Below are 15,730 nucleotides of genomic sequence, written 5' to 3' on the forward strand. Positions count from 1 at the left end.
TCTAGCCCCCACGCCCTGGGGCAGACTGCAGTATCAGCCTACTCTGGCTGGGTTGGGTTTGGACCTGCTGCCTTGGCCTACCCCTGGGCTGCCCTCTGCAACCCCCAGTACCTATTAGCCCAATGCTAGGCCACAGCCTGGGGCTTTCCAGGCTGGAGCTCCCCAGCTCCTCTGCCTCTCCGCAGCCCTGCTCCAATCAGTGACCCTGTCTCTAGCTCCCTGCAGCCAGGCCCTTCTCCCTCTACAGCCAGAGGGAGACTGACTGGGCTCCTAGCTCACTGCCTCTTATAGGGGACAGGTGGGCCTGATTGGGGCTTGGCCACAGCTGAGCATACTTTCACTAATCAGCCCAGCCTTCTTGCCCCAGCCACAGCCCTCTCCTGGGCTGTTTTCCACCCCGAAGGGCAGGAGCAGGTAACCACCCCGCTACATGTGTGGACTCCCATTCACCCTGTCGATTTATCTCATGGGGGTGACTTCCAATCCTTTCCTTCTCACTCGCAGGCCCAATGGATCCTGCTCGGAGGACCCCCGTGAATCAGTCTTCAGCGGCAATCACTGAGGTTGTCCTTCTTGGTTTCTCCAGCCTCGGCCAGCTGCAGCTGCCCCTCTTCCTCCTCTTCCTTGTGATGTATGTGCTGACACTGCTGGGGAATGCTTTGGTTATCATCCTGATCAGGCTGGACCACCGCCTCCACACACCCATGTACTACTTCCTCAGCCACCTCTCGCTGCTGGAGCTTCTCATCACTACCACTGTCACACCCACGATGCTCCTTCTCCTCCTCTCCCAGCACAAGACTATCTCCTTCTTGGCCTGTGCCCTCCAGAGCTACGTCTACTTCCTGGCGGGCTCAGCTGAAGTTCTTCTGCTGGCCGCCATGTCCGTGGACCGCTACGTGGCCATCTGCAACCCACTGCGCTACACGGCCATCATGAGCAGCCGGGTCTGCCTCAGCCTGGTGTTGTCCTGCTGGACGAGCAGCTTCCTCTTCATCTCGACTTCCATGGTGCTCAAGGCCAGGCTACCCTTCTGCAGGCCCAACGCCATCGACCACTTCTTCTGCGACAGTGCCCCGTTGCTGGAGCTGATCTGCGCTGACACTAACCTCCTCTGGGCCCTGGACTTGGCCATCTCATCCTTCCTCCTCCTCAGCTCCGTCTCTGTGACAACGGCATCCTATCTCTGCATTGTCGCCACAGTGATGAGGATGCCCTCAGTCCAGGGCAGGCAAAAGGCCTTCAGCACCTGCACCTCCCACATCATGGTGGCCTCGCTCTACTATGGCAGCTCCATCTTCATCTACGTCAAGCCGGCTGACAACTCCTCCGCGGGCTTCAACAAGGCAGCCACGGTGCTGAACACGGTGGTGACGCCCCTGCTCAACCCTGTCATCTACAGCTTCAGGAACAAGGCGGTGAAGGAAGTGCTGAAGGATGGGATGGGCCGGATGGGCGCGGCTCTCCCTAAGAGTGCTTGAAAACCAGACTCCCCACCACTTGGTGCACCGGGATGGACTCATTCGCAGCATCCCTCATGCAGGGATACATGGGACTGAGGGTGGAGAGGAAACCAGAAGACATTATGGGAGTTGGCTGAGAATGCAAGAGCATCGAGAAGGAGGATGTGGGCCTTCCTTGAGACGTACAGCTTTGCCCTAGGAAGGCAGAGAGAAAGAAACAATAGTAAGAGAAGAGAAGAGAAGAGAGAATTGTCTAGTGTCCTCTAGTGGACTAGATCTAGGGGGACTGGGAGTTTTCAAGGGACTCTAAGGCAGTTGGGTGCTCAAATCCCATTGAAAGACAATGGGAATTGGGAGCCTTAGATGCTTGGAGCAGTTAGACACCTAACGTCCTTTGAAAATCAATGGAAATTGGTCACTGAACTCCCCTAGGCCCCCTTGGAAATATCCCAGCTTTGTAGACTAGTTGGTGGCTTGTAGAAGGCCACAATTTAGCTTTATATGGCTCCACATCTCAGTCCCAGGTCCATTTACCAAGGACCGTACCCCAGTTGCTCCTCACACCTAGCAAATGAAGATCAAATAAAGACTCTCCTTGTTCCATTCCCAGGCTCTGAGCCATGGGGAATGTAAGAGGGAGAAGACACTGTCATTCGGTATGTCACTATTCCTGGCTCTTTCCCTTGACATCAGCCATGGTGATTAGGGTGATTCTGCATCTCTGCTATTATTTTACTAACCTTTTGGTATGGGAAATAGGCTTGCAACCAAAATCCATTCTGAAAACCCACCTCTGTCGTGATGCCCCCTGTCCCTCCCGTCTGACACGGGCTAAGCCAAAGCCTGGCTGACATTTCTTTCTCTTCTAAGTTCTCTTGGTTATGATGTGGCCCCTCAACTTGCCACCCGATCCCCTCTCATCTGCCCACTTTGTCCTCTCCAACACCAGAGTGGGATTTTTAAAGAGGCCTAAGGGATTTAGACACCTAAATCCCAGCCCTTTGATAATCCCGGCCCTAGAGTGGGAGATCTTGGAGACAGAGACTATCCTTCTCTGTTACCTGGTAGATAGTTTGTTCATTTTATCATTCATTGATTAGTGCACGGTGTGATGTTCTGAACAATTTATATGAGATGTCGTATGTAATAATTGTGTGCTAAATAGATTTAAATTTTAGGAAAAGCAGCAAAGAATCCTGTGGCACCTTATAGACTAACAGACGTTTTGCAGCATGAGCTTTCGTGGGTGAATACCCACTTCTTCAGATGTCTTGCATCTGAAGAAGTGGGTATTCACCCACGAAAGCTCATGCTGCAAAACGTCTGTTAGTCTATAAGGTGCCACAGGATTCTTTGCTGCTTTTACAGATCCAGACTAACACGGCTATCCCTCTGATACTTAAATTTTAGCATTAGAGAAGAATACAACTGATAAATATTTAGGAGTAATGAATATGCATTAGGTATATAAGTAAAGCAAGGCTGAAATGCAAGGTCTACGGGCTGAGGCCTGTAAGATTTCAGCTTATCGATACCAGGCCAGAGGCTTAAGAGTGCTTGACATATGTAGGTGACCAAAGAATAACCCTAGGCCAGTAAAGATCACAAGGCTACTGCAAAAATGTGCCAGTGGGTGATGCTGCAGAAAATTGACCCCAATGTATTGTTCAAGACCTTAGTATGACATCTTTAAATGCCTGTCTCGACTGCAGTGTGTAAATGCTAATTAGGGGCTATGAAAAATGGGGCACCCCAATATTCATGGGGTGGGGACATACGGATAAGGAGAAAAGGGTTGACATCTTCATGCACATACATGGGAGTTAGATGGAGTTAGATGGAGTGAGAATTACGATATAAACGATTGTTCTCTGGTTGGGAAAACCTGGGGAAGAACCCAAGCAGGGACTAAACCCCTGCTGATGATCAAATGGTGAGAAATCCACCAGAATATCTCTGAGGCTGGGGGTTATGACTTCATTTATAACTTGTGCGTGGGCATTCAAAGGCATTATATCTGCCCGGCTAATCATAACCTTACTTGTTACTCTCATACAATATACCATACAGACTAGGCTTTGTGCTTGTGAATGCATGTGTGGCCACTGTCCTTGGCCTTCTCGTGTTCCTAGCGTCACTAGATCAGAGACAAAGAGCAGAGGTGATTTTCACTCTGTGGAGCTCCAAACTTAGCCCCCAGAGCTGGCCCCACGATGGTGCAAGATAACCTCACTCAAGCTAGTCTAAATAAAATAAAAGGCTACTGCCTATTTGTCCAGCACCTAGCACGACACGCCCGGGATCATCAGCTGGAGTTGGTCCTTGCGACCGTCACAGAAATAAATCGATGAAGGGAGCTGCTTTTTCATGTCCAAGCCACTCTCAGAAGTCCCATCCCCACAGCTGCTGCTGAGTCAAGGGACCCAGTGACATGGCAGAGGTTGAGGGGGTAGGCTGGCCTCTCTTCTCATTCACCCAGCAGGGAACAGCTGAGCTGTGCCTATGAGCTGACACTGCGATAGCCGGAGCAGGTGATGAGCGTGGTGGAACAGAACAGTAGGTGTGGGGTCTCAGCCACTGAACGCGTTTCCCTGGATCTGGGCTGTACCAGCGCTGGCTGGAGTATTGAAAGGCGTGTGAGACAGCTAGGGGCTCCACTGAATTTCAATTATGTGCCTCATTCCATTAGGCCCCGGCCTATGCACATTCTCACACACCTGGGAAGCCAGAGCTTGAACACTGGGCCTTCCACACGTCTGCTTTCACCGCAAGCTCAATGATATTAACACCTAGCTCTTCACTAGCACGTTTCATCAGTAGATCTTATAGTGCTTTACAAAGGAGGTCAGTATCATTGTGCCCATATTACAGATGGGGAAACAGAGGCACCCAGCGGGCCAATGGCAGAGTTGGGGATAGTACCAGGGCTCCCAAAGCCCAGTGATCTATCCACTGGGCAATGCTGCCTCACAAAGCAGCTTAAGCCTTTTCCACTGATGCTAAAGGAAAACGCTGGTGTCTCTGTGCAGTGACGAGTTCTCTATCCACTTCTGGCCATATAAATCCAGGCTAGGGCACGATAGACCCTCCTTAGCCAGCCCCCCCCACACACACACACACTCAGAGCCTCCAAGACGAGCACACAGAGGTACCCTGGGGCTCCCTTGGCTCAGCTCTCACTGCAGACTCCTGGAGAGGGAGGTTCAGTGATTCCAAGGCCAGATGGGATCCGTGATGCTGCTCTACATAATGCTTTATAGAAATATATTTATAAGTGTGACTATAATGTAACTGGAATATGCTTTATGCAAAAGGTCTCTTATAAGGTATCATTACAAAGGTTATAATCTACTGAATGTGCTCCTCCTATTTGTATGAGAGTATCATTCTTGTATCTGAAACTAGGAATATGAAATATAACTCTGAGGTCCTATTGTAATTATGCAAAGTGTGAGCCATTAATGGTGGCTTGGAATCTTGATGGCTCCCATTAACCAGGACAATTGGTTATAAATGGCTGTTTACTTGTAAGTCTTCCTGTATACTTGTGTGCCAGCAAGTGGGTAAGGAAGTCTTACAGTGACATGTCATCATGTCACCTAAACTGGAATCCATCTTTAACTTGGCACTTTTCTATTGAGAAGGAGGGGTGGGGACCCAGAGAGAGACAAAGGATTCCTGCCTTGTGCCACAGATATATAAGGGGATGGAACAGAACAAAGAAGCGTCCAGTCATGAAGAAATCCCCTAGTTACCACCTGAGCTGGAACTAACAAGGATTGTACCAGGGGAAAGGATTGAGCCCTGACTAGGAAGGAGTCCAGTCTGTGAAAGAAGCTTAGTGAAACATCTCTGAGATTTCATCTGTAATCAGTTCCTTGATGTATTAGGCTTAGATTTGCGTGGGTTTTTTGTTTGTTTGTTTTGCTTGGTAACTTACTTTGTTCTGTCTATTATTACTTGAAAGCACTTAAATCCTACTTTCTATACTTAATAAACTCACTTTTATTTATTAATTAACTCAGAGTAAGTGATTAATACCTGGGGGAGCAAACAGCTGTGCATCTCTCTCTATCAGTGTTATAGAGGGTGGGCAATTTATGAATTTACCCTGTATAAGCTTTATACAGAGTAACACGGATTTATTTGGGGTTTGAATCCCATTGGGAACTGGGTGTGTCTGGGTGCTGGAGACAGGAGCACTTGCTAAGCTGTTTTCAGTTAAGTCTGCAGCTTTGGGGACATGGGTCAGACCCTGGGTCTGTGTTGGAGCAGACTGGCATATCTGGCTTAACAAAGCAGGGTTCTGAAGTCCCAAGCCGGCAGGGAGAATGGGCTCAGAGGTAGTCTCAGCACATCAGATGACAGCCCCAAGGAGGGTCTGTGTGACCGAACCCCGTCACAGGATCATCTTGTCTGCCTTGCTCTACAGCACAGGCTGGAGAATCCAGCACAGAAGGGCGATGGCCTTCGGCTCACTGTCCCCGCAGGCTGAATTGCATCACGGTGGAGAATGTGGCAGGAAGGCTCTCTGGCCCACCCCCAGGGCTCTCAGCAGAACGGTTCCAAGCCAGCGTGCCCGGTGACAGATTTCCTGTCTCTGTGTGGGGCCCCGGGGAGCCAAGCAAGGAATCTGCAGGGTCCTCGCTCGCTGGTTCCCAGCACACTGAAGATAGATTCTCAGCCGGTGTAACCAAGTGTAGCTCCATTGCCTGTGTTACTTTACATCATCTGGGGATCTGGTGCCTGTGGCTCCAGTGGAGCTATGGCTGATTGACACCAGCTGGGGGTCTGGTCCATTGCCTTCAACAGAATGACATCCGTTTACACTATTTGGAACGCTGGCCCTTTGTAGCTCTTCAGTCTCTCTGACAGGCCTGCAACCAAAGCGAATGCATCACGTTAAAAACATCATGCTGCAACGGATCTGCAGCCAAAGCAGCCTTTTGAGTTCCTGTCGTCTCAGTCCGAAAAAAAATTGCTGAGAACGAAAGGAAGAAAGATAGAAAAGTTGGGCCATTCATGGGAGCTGAAGCTCTTAGCGATGGTGAATCCTCCCAAGTTCTGTCCCCAGTGGGAATGAATCGCTCTGTCGCCATTAGAAGTTACACTGGTAATTAATCCCACAGGACAAAGAGCTAGGAAAGAGCAGACGGGTTGGGAACTTTTAACTCGTCTTTTGTTCAGTGTCATGAGCAAAGAATACGGATTGGAACCTGTGTAACGGACAAGATCCCCAGCTGGTGTAAATCAGGGGGTCGGTTGAAGTCAACAAAACTGCATCAATTTACACCAGCTCAGGACTTGACCCTTAGTTTTCAGTCTTTGCCTCTGGGTATCTCTTAGTGACCAACTTCAAGCACCCAGGGCAGCTTGAGTGGTGGGTTCCTCTGGTGGCTGCAATCCAAAAGCTGCTGATGCAATCCAGGAGAAAAACATTGCCACTCTCCAGGGGATAATTGTGTGGCATTAATGAGGGAACAGGCCGTTCCAGACCAGCTGAGGTTCTGGTGGGTGGCTGTAACTATTGTAGGTCACAAATACATCTTTATTTCTGCAAACACCTGGGGCACCCTTTGTGCCTCAGCCCTGCCTTATTTTTAGCCAAACTCCTTAGATGCCTTTGAAAATCCCCAGCCTTAGTGACAGAATTAATTTACAGAGCAGCAATGGGCAAGTGTCTGTAATTGAGCTGCTTGAAATGTGTCATCTCCTAAATTTTCCCATTGAAAAATGTGGTTTCATTGACATTTTACAGGATAATATGTCAATTCTGGTTGGTGTTTTTAAACTTCCTGTCAGGAGAATCTAAACAAAAATTAAAGTTTGACTCATCATTTCAAGACAGAAATAGTCTTTCACCTTTGGTCGACATTTGAAAATGGGTTTTGTTTGTTTCAAAACAGTGTTTCCAAATGAAAAATTGCTTTTTGTAATCTCAAAACTTTTCATTTTGACCAAGGGTGTTGACATTTTTCTGTTTGACATTTTCATATCCCAAAGGGGGAGGGATAGCTCAGTGGTTTGAGCATTGGCCTGCTTAAACCCATGGTTGTGAGTTCAATTCTCAAGGGGGCCACTTAGGGATTTGGGGCAAAAAATAGTTCACCTAGTAAAGGCAGGGGGCTGGACTCAATGACCTTTTAAGGTCCCTTCCAGTTCTAGGAGATTGGTATATCTCCAATTATTTTTCTGAACTTTTCATTGCATCAATTTATTTGTTACTTTGACTTTTTGTCCTGATTCAGCATGAAAAGAAATGTTGAACTATCAGAGTTCCCCACAGATGGGAAATTCTATTTTCCAGCCAACACTAAGTGCTAACATTCATGGGGGTAAAAGAAGAACCTTCATTATTTCTGTGATCAGTTTTCTCTTCATTCTTCACTCATTTAAAAAACTCTGGACTTATTCCATTTTGACAGCTCCTGCTAACCACAGGGCAAATTCTACTTGGTGAAAAAACACATCTTGAACAAACATTTTGTAGCCCTAGAAACACCCAGCAGAGCTGAGACACTGGGGGATACAGATGGCCAATAATTGTAATGATTGTAATGGGAAGCGGGTACACAATTTTTTTACAGGGTTTTGCAAATCTTAACCCAAATGGGTTGATGGATGAAAGGAAAAACCAGCATTTTTCTGCTGTCCTGAAACAAATCAACAAACCGGAGACCCTGGGACATCATAAGACAAACTGGGATGATACTGGGACATTGTATGAGAAACTGGGACTGTCCTGGTAAAATCAAGCCACGTTGTAACTTTAGGAGGGTTAAGGTTTCCCAGGCCACCTAGTGGATTTGAACACCCAAGCCACTTTTAAATTCATGGGAACTGTGGACTTAAAATTCTAGCAAGGATGAAAGGCTCAGCCAAGGAGTCTAGCCCCGGTTGTGGGGCCGCAGGTGCATCCATAAAGCTCAGCGTCGCTCCTGAGTCTTGGTGTCTGTATATAAGGGTCTTCCCAGGACTTTGGGCCTGAAGTTTCCAAAGCAGTTGCTAGTTTTGGGTGTCAAGCTTGAGGCAGCCTGGATCTGTTCAGGGATACGCCTTCAGCAAAGCCTCTGAGATGCCCACAGGTAATCAGAGGAACCCTGAGTTCAGAGGCCAAACCCCCATCTGCCCCTGGGGACAAGGCTGGAGGTTGGGGAAGCCTGATTTCCATGGGGAAGAACTCTTACGAAAACTCTTGTCCCTGTGTCATTTTTCAAGGGTTTTTTTTGTTTTTCCATAAGAGAGGAGGGGAGCTGAGCCCACATTGTGAAGTGCTAACAACATCATGCTGGCCTCAGATTGGGTGCTGAAAAATTGATATACACCTCTACCCCGATATAACGCGACCTGATATAACACGGGTTCACATATAGCGTGGTAACCCCGGGGCTCTGGCAGCGGGGCTCGGGCAGCACTTTAAAGAGCCCAGGGCTCTGGCTGCTGCAGGGAGCCCCAAGCCCTATAAATCATCACTGGAGCCCTGCCACCGCTACCCTGGAGCTGTGGTAGCGGGGCTTGGCCGTCGATTTAAAGGGCCCGGGGCTCCCCGCAGCGGCTGGAGCCCTGGGCTCTTTAAATCACCGCTGAAGCCCTGCCGCCACTACCCTGATATAACAGGGTTTCACCTATAACGCGGTAGGGATTTTTGGGTCCCGAGGACCGTGTTATATTGGGGTAGAGGTGTACCTAAAATCTCAGGTCGCTTGTGAAAATGTTGGCCCTCATGCAATGAGTCATGGATGCGTGCAATGAGCCATGGACGCAGAGACTATGCACACTAGTGGGGTTTCATGCAGGCCCACCGCCGAACCTTAGGAGCTATAGGGAATGGGACATGGGACCTTTCCCATTTAGCGGGGGCAGCTCTGATCTGGCCCCAGGGTCTTGGACTGGTTGGATCAGAGGGATGGGGAGCAAGGCTAGGCCATAGATTGTTCCCCTCTAGGGAGCACTGTCTCTGATTTGGCCCCAATGTCTGCGTACTGACTGGCACAGGCCAGCAAGGAATAGAATCCCTCAAGGGATGCTAGTCCAGTATCGTGTCTCTGACCTTGGCCCACGCCATCTGGTTCAGAGAATGTGCGAGAAACCCAGCAGTTTTGGGATAAACTGCCCATTGGGAAAGTTTATTCTAGCCCCTCAACAGGTTTATGACTTGAAGCCCAAGTATTTATATTTCTTCAGCTGACATAAATCTGCAAGCTTCACTGGCGTCAATGGTACATTGCTGATTTTCAGGGACTGAGGATCTGGTTCTGTATTTCCTTTGGTGTTTTAACAGAACTACAATAAACTGTCAACATCTTTCCTGTCTTTAATTATTTGCTGGCTCTGTAGAAATTAGTAAAATACTTGGACATAATTTCGGTTCTTAGTAACCCCAGTGCAGACTCTGGGATTAGCAAAGAGATGCTATAGAGTTACTCCATAGATATTGTGAAATTATTGGAGTTTTCAATAGATGCTATGGAATTATTCAACAGATACTACAAAATTACTTCAGAGTTACTCAGTAGTACCACAGAGCTATTCCATAGATACTAGATAATTACTTCACAGAAGATTGATAATACCAGCAATTATTAAAGTTATTCTGTGGATAGTAAGGAGTTACTCAACAGAAACAACAAATTTACTCAACCCACACTACAGAAGTTTGGCAGTGTTGTTCCATAATACTACACAGAGCTACTTCTTACATACTAGAGAGTTGCTGTATAGCTTCCCACAGATAATGCACCATTACTCAACAGGTACTGGGGAATTACTACAAAGTTATTCCACAGATGCTAAAGATTTCCTCAATGGGTCCTTCAGAATTATTACAGAGCTACTCCAAAGTGCTATAGAGATGCTTCATATAGATGTAAGCAGAGTCAGGATGAGCTCTATCCTGACATCTGGTGGTGAATTGTGGCGAATGTGGAAAAGAACTTCAGGGGCTGATCTTGTTTGCATAGTCACACCCATCCCACCTAGCATGAGCCCACAGTAGCCCAAAATGGTCACTTTGGCAGCTGTGGGATCTCCAGTTTCTCTGTTATTAGGGCAGGAGGACTAAAGTGTTGTTACCCTGATTATGTGAAACAAGCACAATGAAACTGTTTTATGACAGAGGATCTCACCATCAACTAAGTAGCACTCGCTAGACAGGGACATGGGTTCCAAAACCCAATGGATTGAGAAAAGGTGGGGGTAGGCATGTGTACCTGATGATATGGCCTTTTTTGAGAGCTTGAAATACCAATTGCAGTAACTTCTGTCTCCATTGTTAAATAGTAGGTCTAATTTTGATTCTATTAGGAGTCTAGTTATAGGCTGCTGTGCTGAATTTACTTTGGGCCAGTGGTGCATCAGCAATGGGGCTCTCCTACTACAAGCACAAATCACTAAGAGCTGAAAACACTAAAGAGCTAAAATTCTTGAGTTGAGATCACTGAGTTCTGTGTTAACTAGGGGTGGAGCCTGATGATGTATTGCTAAGTGGCTGGCAGAGCGCAGCAGGTTGTGGGATGGTTGAAGAGGCCCACGGAACAGCGAGTAGAGCAGAGCAGTTTGCGGGGACAGCTGGAGCGGCTCATGGGCTGGCTGGTGGAGTGGAGCGGCTGGCAGAGCGGAGCGGTTTGTGGGACGGTTGGAGCGGCCCACGGAACAGTGAGCGGAGCTGAGCAGTTTGTGGGGACAGCTGGAGCGGCACGTGGGATGACTGGAGGAGTGGAGCGGCTGTAGAGCGGAGCAGTTCATGGTGATGACTGCAGCAGAACCCCACGGAGAGGTGGGTCAGTCGACCTCGGACCATGTAAGGTGTCCCTTAATACCCCGCATGCCCTCTCCCCCCCATTTCCACCCAGCTTGGGGGGCGGTAAAACTGCAGATAAACTTTTGAACTCTGGGGCTGCACTGACCAGGGACAGAGACTTTTGGGTTGTTGGACTTTTGGATGATTTTTGGGTTGCTGGACTCAAGAGACTTTTGGGACTTTGGGGTGATCTTTTGGGTGGTTGGACTTAAGACCCAGAGGGAAAAAGGACACTGCCAAACTTCCTTGGAGGTGGGTCTTTTGCTCATGATTTGTGTTATAATCCTGTTTGTGGTGTTTCCCCAATGTAATGCCACATTGTTTCCCTTCTTTATTAAAAGGATTTTGCTACACTCAGACTCCGTGCTTGCGAGAGGGGAAGTATTGCCGCCTAGAGGTGCCCAGGGGGTGGTAATGTAACTATCCCAGGTCACTAGGTGGGGGCTCGAGCTGGTTTTGCATTGCGTTATTGAAATGGAACCCCTAGATACTGAACCTGACCCTTGTTGCTGCCAACTCAGAGGGGCAGAAGGGTTACATATACAAGAGAGTTACTCCATAGATTCCTTTGAGTTCGTCCATACAACTACAGCATTGTTCCATAGATACTAGAAAGTTATTCAACAGATACTATAGGTTTAATTAATATGTACTGCAGAGTTATTCTGGAATAACTGAGGCCAAAAATTGGCCTTACACATTACAATTAAAACACAAATAAAGTACAAATACTCAAATTTCTTCACTTTGCAATAGTGCTTTAACTTTTCACTCGCCAGGATATGTACTTGTTGATTAACTTCCTCATGGAGCTTTTGATCTCCTTGTTCCTCAGGGTGTAGATCATGGGGTTGGTGAGCGGGAAGACCACAGTGTGGAACACAGCCACCACCTTCTCCAGGGGGGCGGCCTGGAAGGGCAGGGCGTAGATGTAGATGGCCGGGCCGCACATCACGAAGACCACGATGATGTGTGAGACGCAGGTGGAGGCCACTTTGCTCTCCCACCTGGGGGAGTGAGTCCGCAGCCGGAGCAGCAGGGCGGCATAGGAGATGAGGAGGAGGATGAAGCACATCATGATGACCACACCATTGTTGAGGAACATGATCATCTCCACCACGTAGGTGTCAGTGCAGGCCAGCTTCACCAGCTGATGGATATCACAGAAGAAGTTGTCCAGGATGTTGGGGCCACAGAAGGGCAGCTGGATGGACAGACCAAAGAGGATGATGCCATGAACGAAGCCCCCTGCCCACGCTGCCCCCACCAGGGTGCAGCAGTTCTCTCTGTTCATGAGCGTGGCATAGCGCAGAGGTTTGCAGATGGCCACGTAGCGGTCATAGGCCATGGCCATGAGCAGGAAGGCCTCGGCGCCTCCCAGGAAGTGGAGGAAGAAAAGCTGGGCCATGCAGCCCCCATAGGAGATGGTCTTGCAGAGGGAGAAGAAGTCGGCCAGCATCTTCGGAGGGGTGACTGAGCAGTAGCAGATGTCCAGGAAGGCCAGGTTAGCCAGGAAAAAATACATGGGGGAGCTCAGGCAGGGGTCACTCTGGATGGTGAAGATAATGAGGAAATTCCCTGGGAGGATGATGATGTAGAAGAGCAGGAAGAAGAAAAAGAGGAGCAGCTGGACCTCCTGCATCTGGGATAGTCCCAGCAGTATGAACTCTGTCGCCCCCGTGCAGTTCCCCTGCTCCATCCCATCTATGTAGATCCCTGTCTTGCACACACATGGAGAATGAGAATGGATATGGTGACTCGATATTACAGCTGGTCAAAAAATGGAAAAAACATTTTTTATTAACAACATTCAAGATCATTTTTTTGTTTCCAAGGGCAGTAGAGAGAGAGAAGGCTCTGTAGAAATTAATAAAATGCTTGGAGGCAATTTTGACTCTTAGTTATACCAGTTCAGATTCTAGAGTTACCCACAGAGTTAGCAAACAGATGCTACAGAGTTACTCCATAGTTATTATTAAATGGTTGGAGTTATTCAATAGATGCTATGGAATTATTCAACAGATATATCAAATGGAAGAGAGTGGAAGTTGATAGTAATGAATATAATTCAGATATTAGGAATTGTAGAAAATCAATAAGGGAAGCCAAAGGACCCAAGGAAACATAGATAATAGATCCTGTCAAACTAACTTAACTTCTTGTTTGATGAGATTACAAGTTTGGTTGATAAATGTAATCATGTTGATGTAATACACTTAGACGTCTGTAAAGCATTTGACGATATTCTGATTAAAAAACTAGAAAGAAATAACATTAGCACGGCACACATTAAATGGATTTAAAACTGGCTAACTGATAATCTCAAATTGTAACTGTAAAAAGGGAGACATCACTGAGCAGACTTGTTTGCACGAGGGGGTCCCACAGGGATTGCTTCTTGGCGTTGGTCTATTTAACTATTTAATAACCTGGAGGAAAATATAAAATCATCACTGATAAAGTTTGCAGATGTCACAAAAATGATGATGCTGAAAATGATTGTGGGCATCATGGTGGATAATGAGCTGAAAATGAGCTCCCAGCACCGTGGCCCAATTGGGCTAATGTGATTCTGGGATGCATAAACAGGAATCTCAAGTAGGGGTAGAGAGGTTTTCACCTCTGTGCTTGGCACTGGTGTGACCGCTGCTGGAATCCTATGTCCAGTTTTGTTGCCCACAGTTCAAAAAGGAGGTTGATAAATTGGAGAAGGGTCAGAGAAGAGCCACAAGAATGATTAAAGGGTTAGAAAACCCATCATGGAGAGATAGACTTAAGGAGCTTGATCTATTTAGATTAACAAAGAGACAGTTAAGGGGCAACTGGAGCACAGTCTATAGGTACCTACATGGGGAACAAATATTTGCTCATAGGGTTTTCAATCTAGCAGAGAGAGGTGTAACACGATCCAATGGCTGGAAGTGGAAGCTGGACAAAGGTGTAAAATTTGAAAGATGAGGGTAATTAACCATTGGAGCAGTTTACCAAGGGTCATTGTGGCTTCTCCATCACTGACAAGTTTTAAATCAAGACTGGGTATTTTTTCTAACAGATCTAGTCTAAACAACGAGAAGTTCTTGTGGCACTTTAGAGACTAACACATTTATTTGGACACAAGCTTTCATGGGCTAGAACCCACTTCATCAGCTGCATGGAGTGGAAAATACAGGAACAGGTATAAATACAGGAAAAGATGTGATTTGCCTTACCAAGTGTGAGGTCAGTCTGATGAGACAGTTCAATTGACAGCAGGATACCAAGGGAGGAAAAATAACTTTTGAAGCGGTAATGAGAGTGGCCCTTTTCAGATAGTTGACAAGAAGGTGTGAGTAACAGTAAGGGGAAATTAGTATTGGGGGAAATTAGATTTAGGTTTTGTAATGACCCAACCACTCCCAGTCTTTATTCAGGCTGAATCTGATGGTGTCCTTTGCAGATTAATTCCAGTTCTGCAGTTTCATGTTGGAGTCTGTTTCTGAATTTTTTTTGTTGAAGAATTGCCACTTTCAGGTCTGCTATTGAGTGACCAGGGAGACTGAAGTGTTCTCCTACTGGTTTTTGAATGTTATGATTCCTGATATAAGATTTGTGTCCATTCATTCTTTTGCTTAGAGTCTGTCCAGTTTGGCCAATGTACATGGCAGAGGGGCATTGCTGGCACATGATGGGATATATCACATTGGTAGATGTGCAGGTGACCAAGCCCCTAATGATGTGGCTGATGTGGTTGGGTCCTGTGATGGTGTCCCTAGAATAGATACGTGGACAGAGTTGGAATCGAGGTTTGTTGCAGGGTTTGGTTCCTGGGTTGGTACTTTTGTTGTGTGGTTGCTGGTGAGTATTTGTTTCAGGTTGGAGAGCTGTCTGTAAGCGAGGACAAACTGGGCAAAGCTGGAGGCTTTCCACACAAAATACCAAAGCTGTATATTGGGCAAAAAGTGGAACAACTTGATTTGTGATGCAGACATTTACCGTCGCTCCGGTCTACAGACTACTGGGGCCGTTGTCCACAGCCAGCATCTGACACTTTTTGGACATGTCACCAGAATCACAGAATCGTAGGACTGGAAGGGATCTCAAGAGGTCATCTAGCCCAGTCCCCTGCACTCATGGCAGGACTAACTAGAATTCCACGAGACGTTCCAGCGAACGCTGTTCTCTGGGTGGCTTGTAAGATCTGGGATAAAATTCCACCAACCAAGAGGTGGAGGCGGACCCCAGTTACATGAGTTCATCACATCTGTTCCAACCTTGGACTCCTGGCCCATCAAGCCCTTGTGGCCACGTGGGAATGGACCAAATGGTGAATGATCTCTACGCCATCAGTATCTGAGGTCCCTGCAATGGCGGGAAATTGACCAGCTGAGATAGGCCCAATTGATCCCAGCAGGCGCCCTGCAGAGGAAGGTCCCTGCCAATCTGACCTGGAGTAAATGCCTTCCCCATGCCAAATCTGGGGTCAGTTTGA

The 15,730-nt window shown here is 47.4% G+C and overlaps 2 protein-coding genes across 2 annotated transcripts; one reads left to right on the plus strand and one right to left on the minus strand.

Moving 5' to 3' along the window:
- Positions 1-509: 509 nt before the first annotated feature.
- LOC123347796 (olfactory receptor 6M1-like) lies at positions 510-1,481 on the plus strand. Its single transcript, XM_044984991.1, has one exon. It carries the CDS (start codon positions 510-512, stop codon positions 1,479-1,481), a length of 972 nt encoding a protein of 323 aa, XP_044840926.1.
- Positions 1,482-12,022: 10,541 nt separating this feature from the next.
- Positions 12,023-12,961, minus strand: LOC123347797 (olfactory receptor 4N2-like). The gene has a single exon (XM_044984992.1). The coding sequence runs from the start codon at positions 12,959-12,961 to the stop codon at positions 12,023-12,025; it is 939 nt and encodes a 312-aa protein (XP_044840927.1).
- Positions 12,962-15,730: the final 2,769 nt, after the last annotated feature.

This window comes from Mauremys mutica, chromosome 13 (genome assembly GCF_020497125.1).
Source record: "Mauremys mutica isolate MM-2020 ecotype Southern chromosome 13, ASM2049712v1, whole genome shotgun sequence".
In the NCBI taxonomy this organism is placed as follows: domain Eukaryota; kingdom Metazoa; phylum Chordata; order Testudines; family Geoemydidae; genus Mauremys; species Mauremys mutica.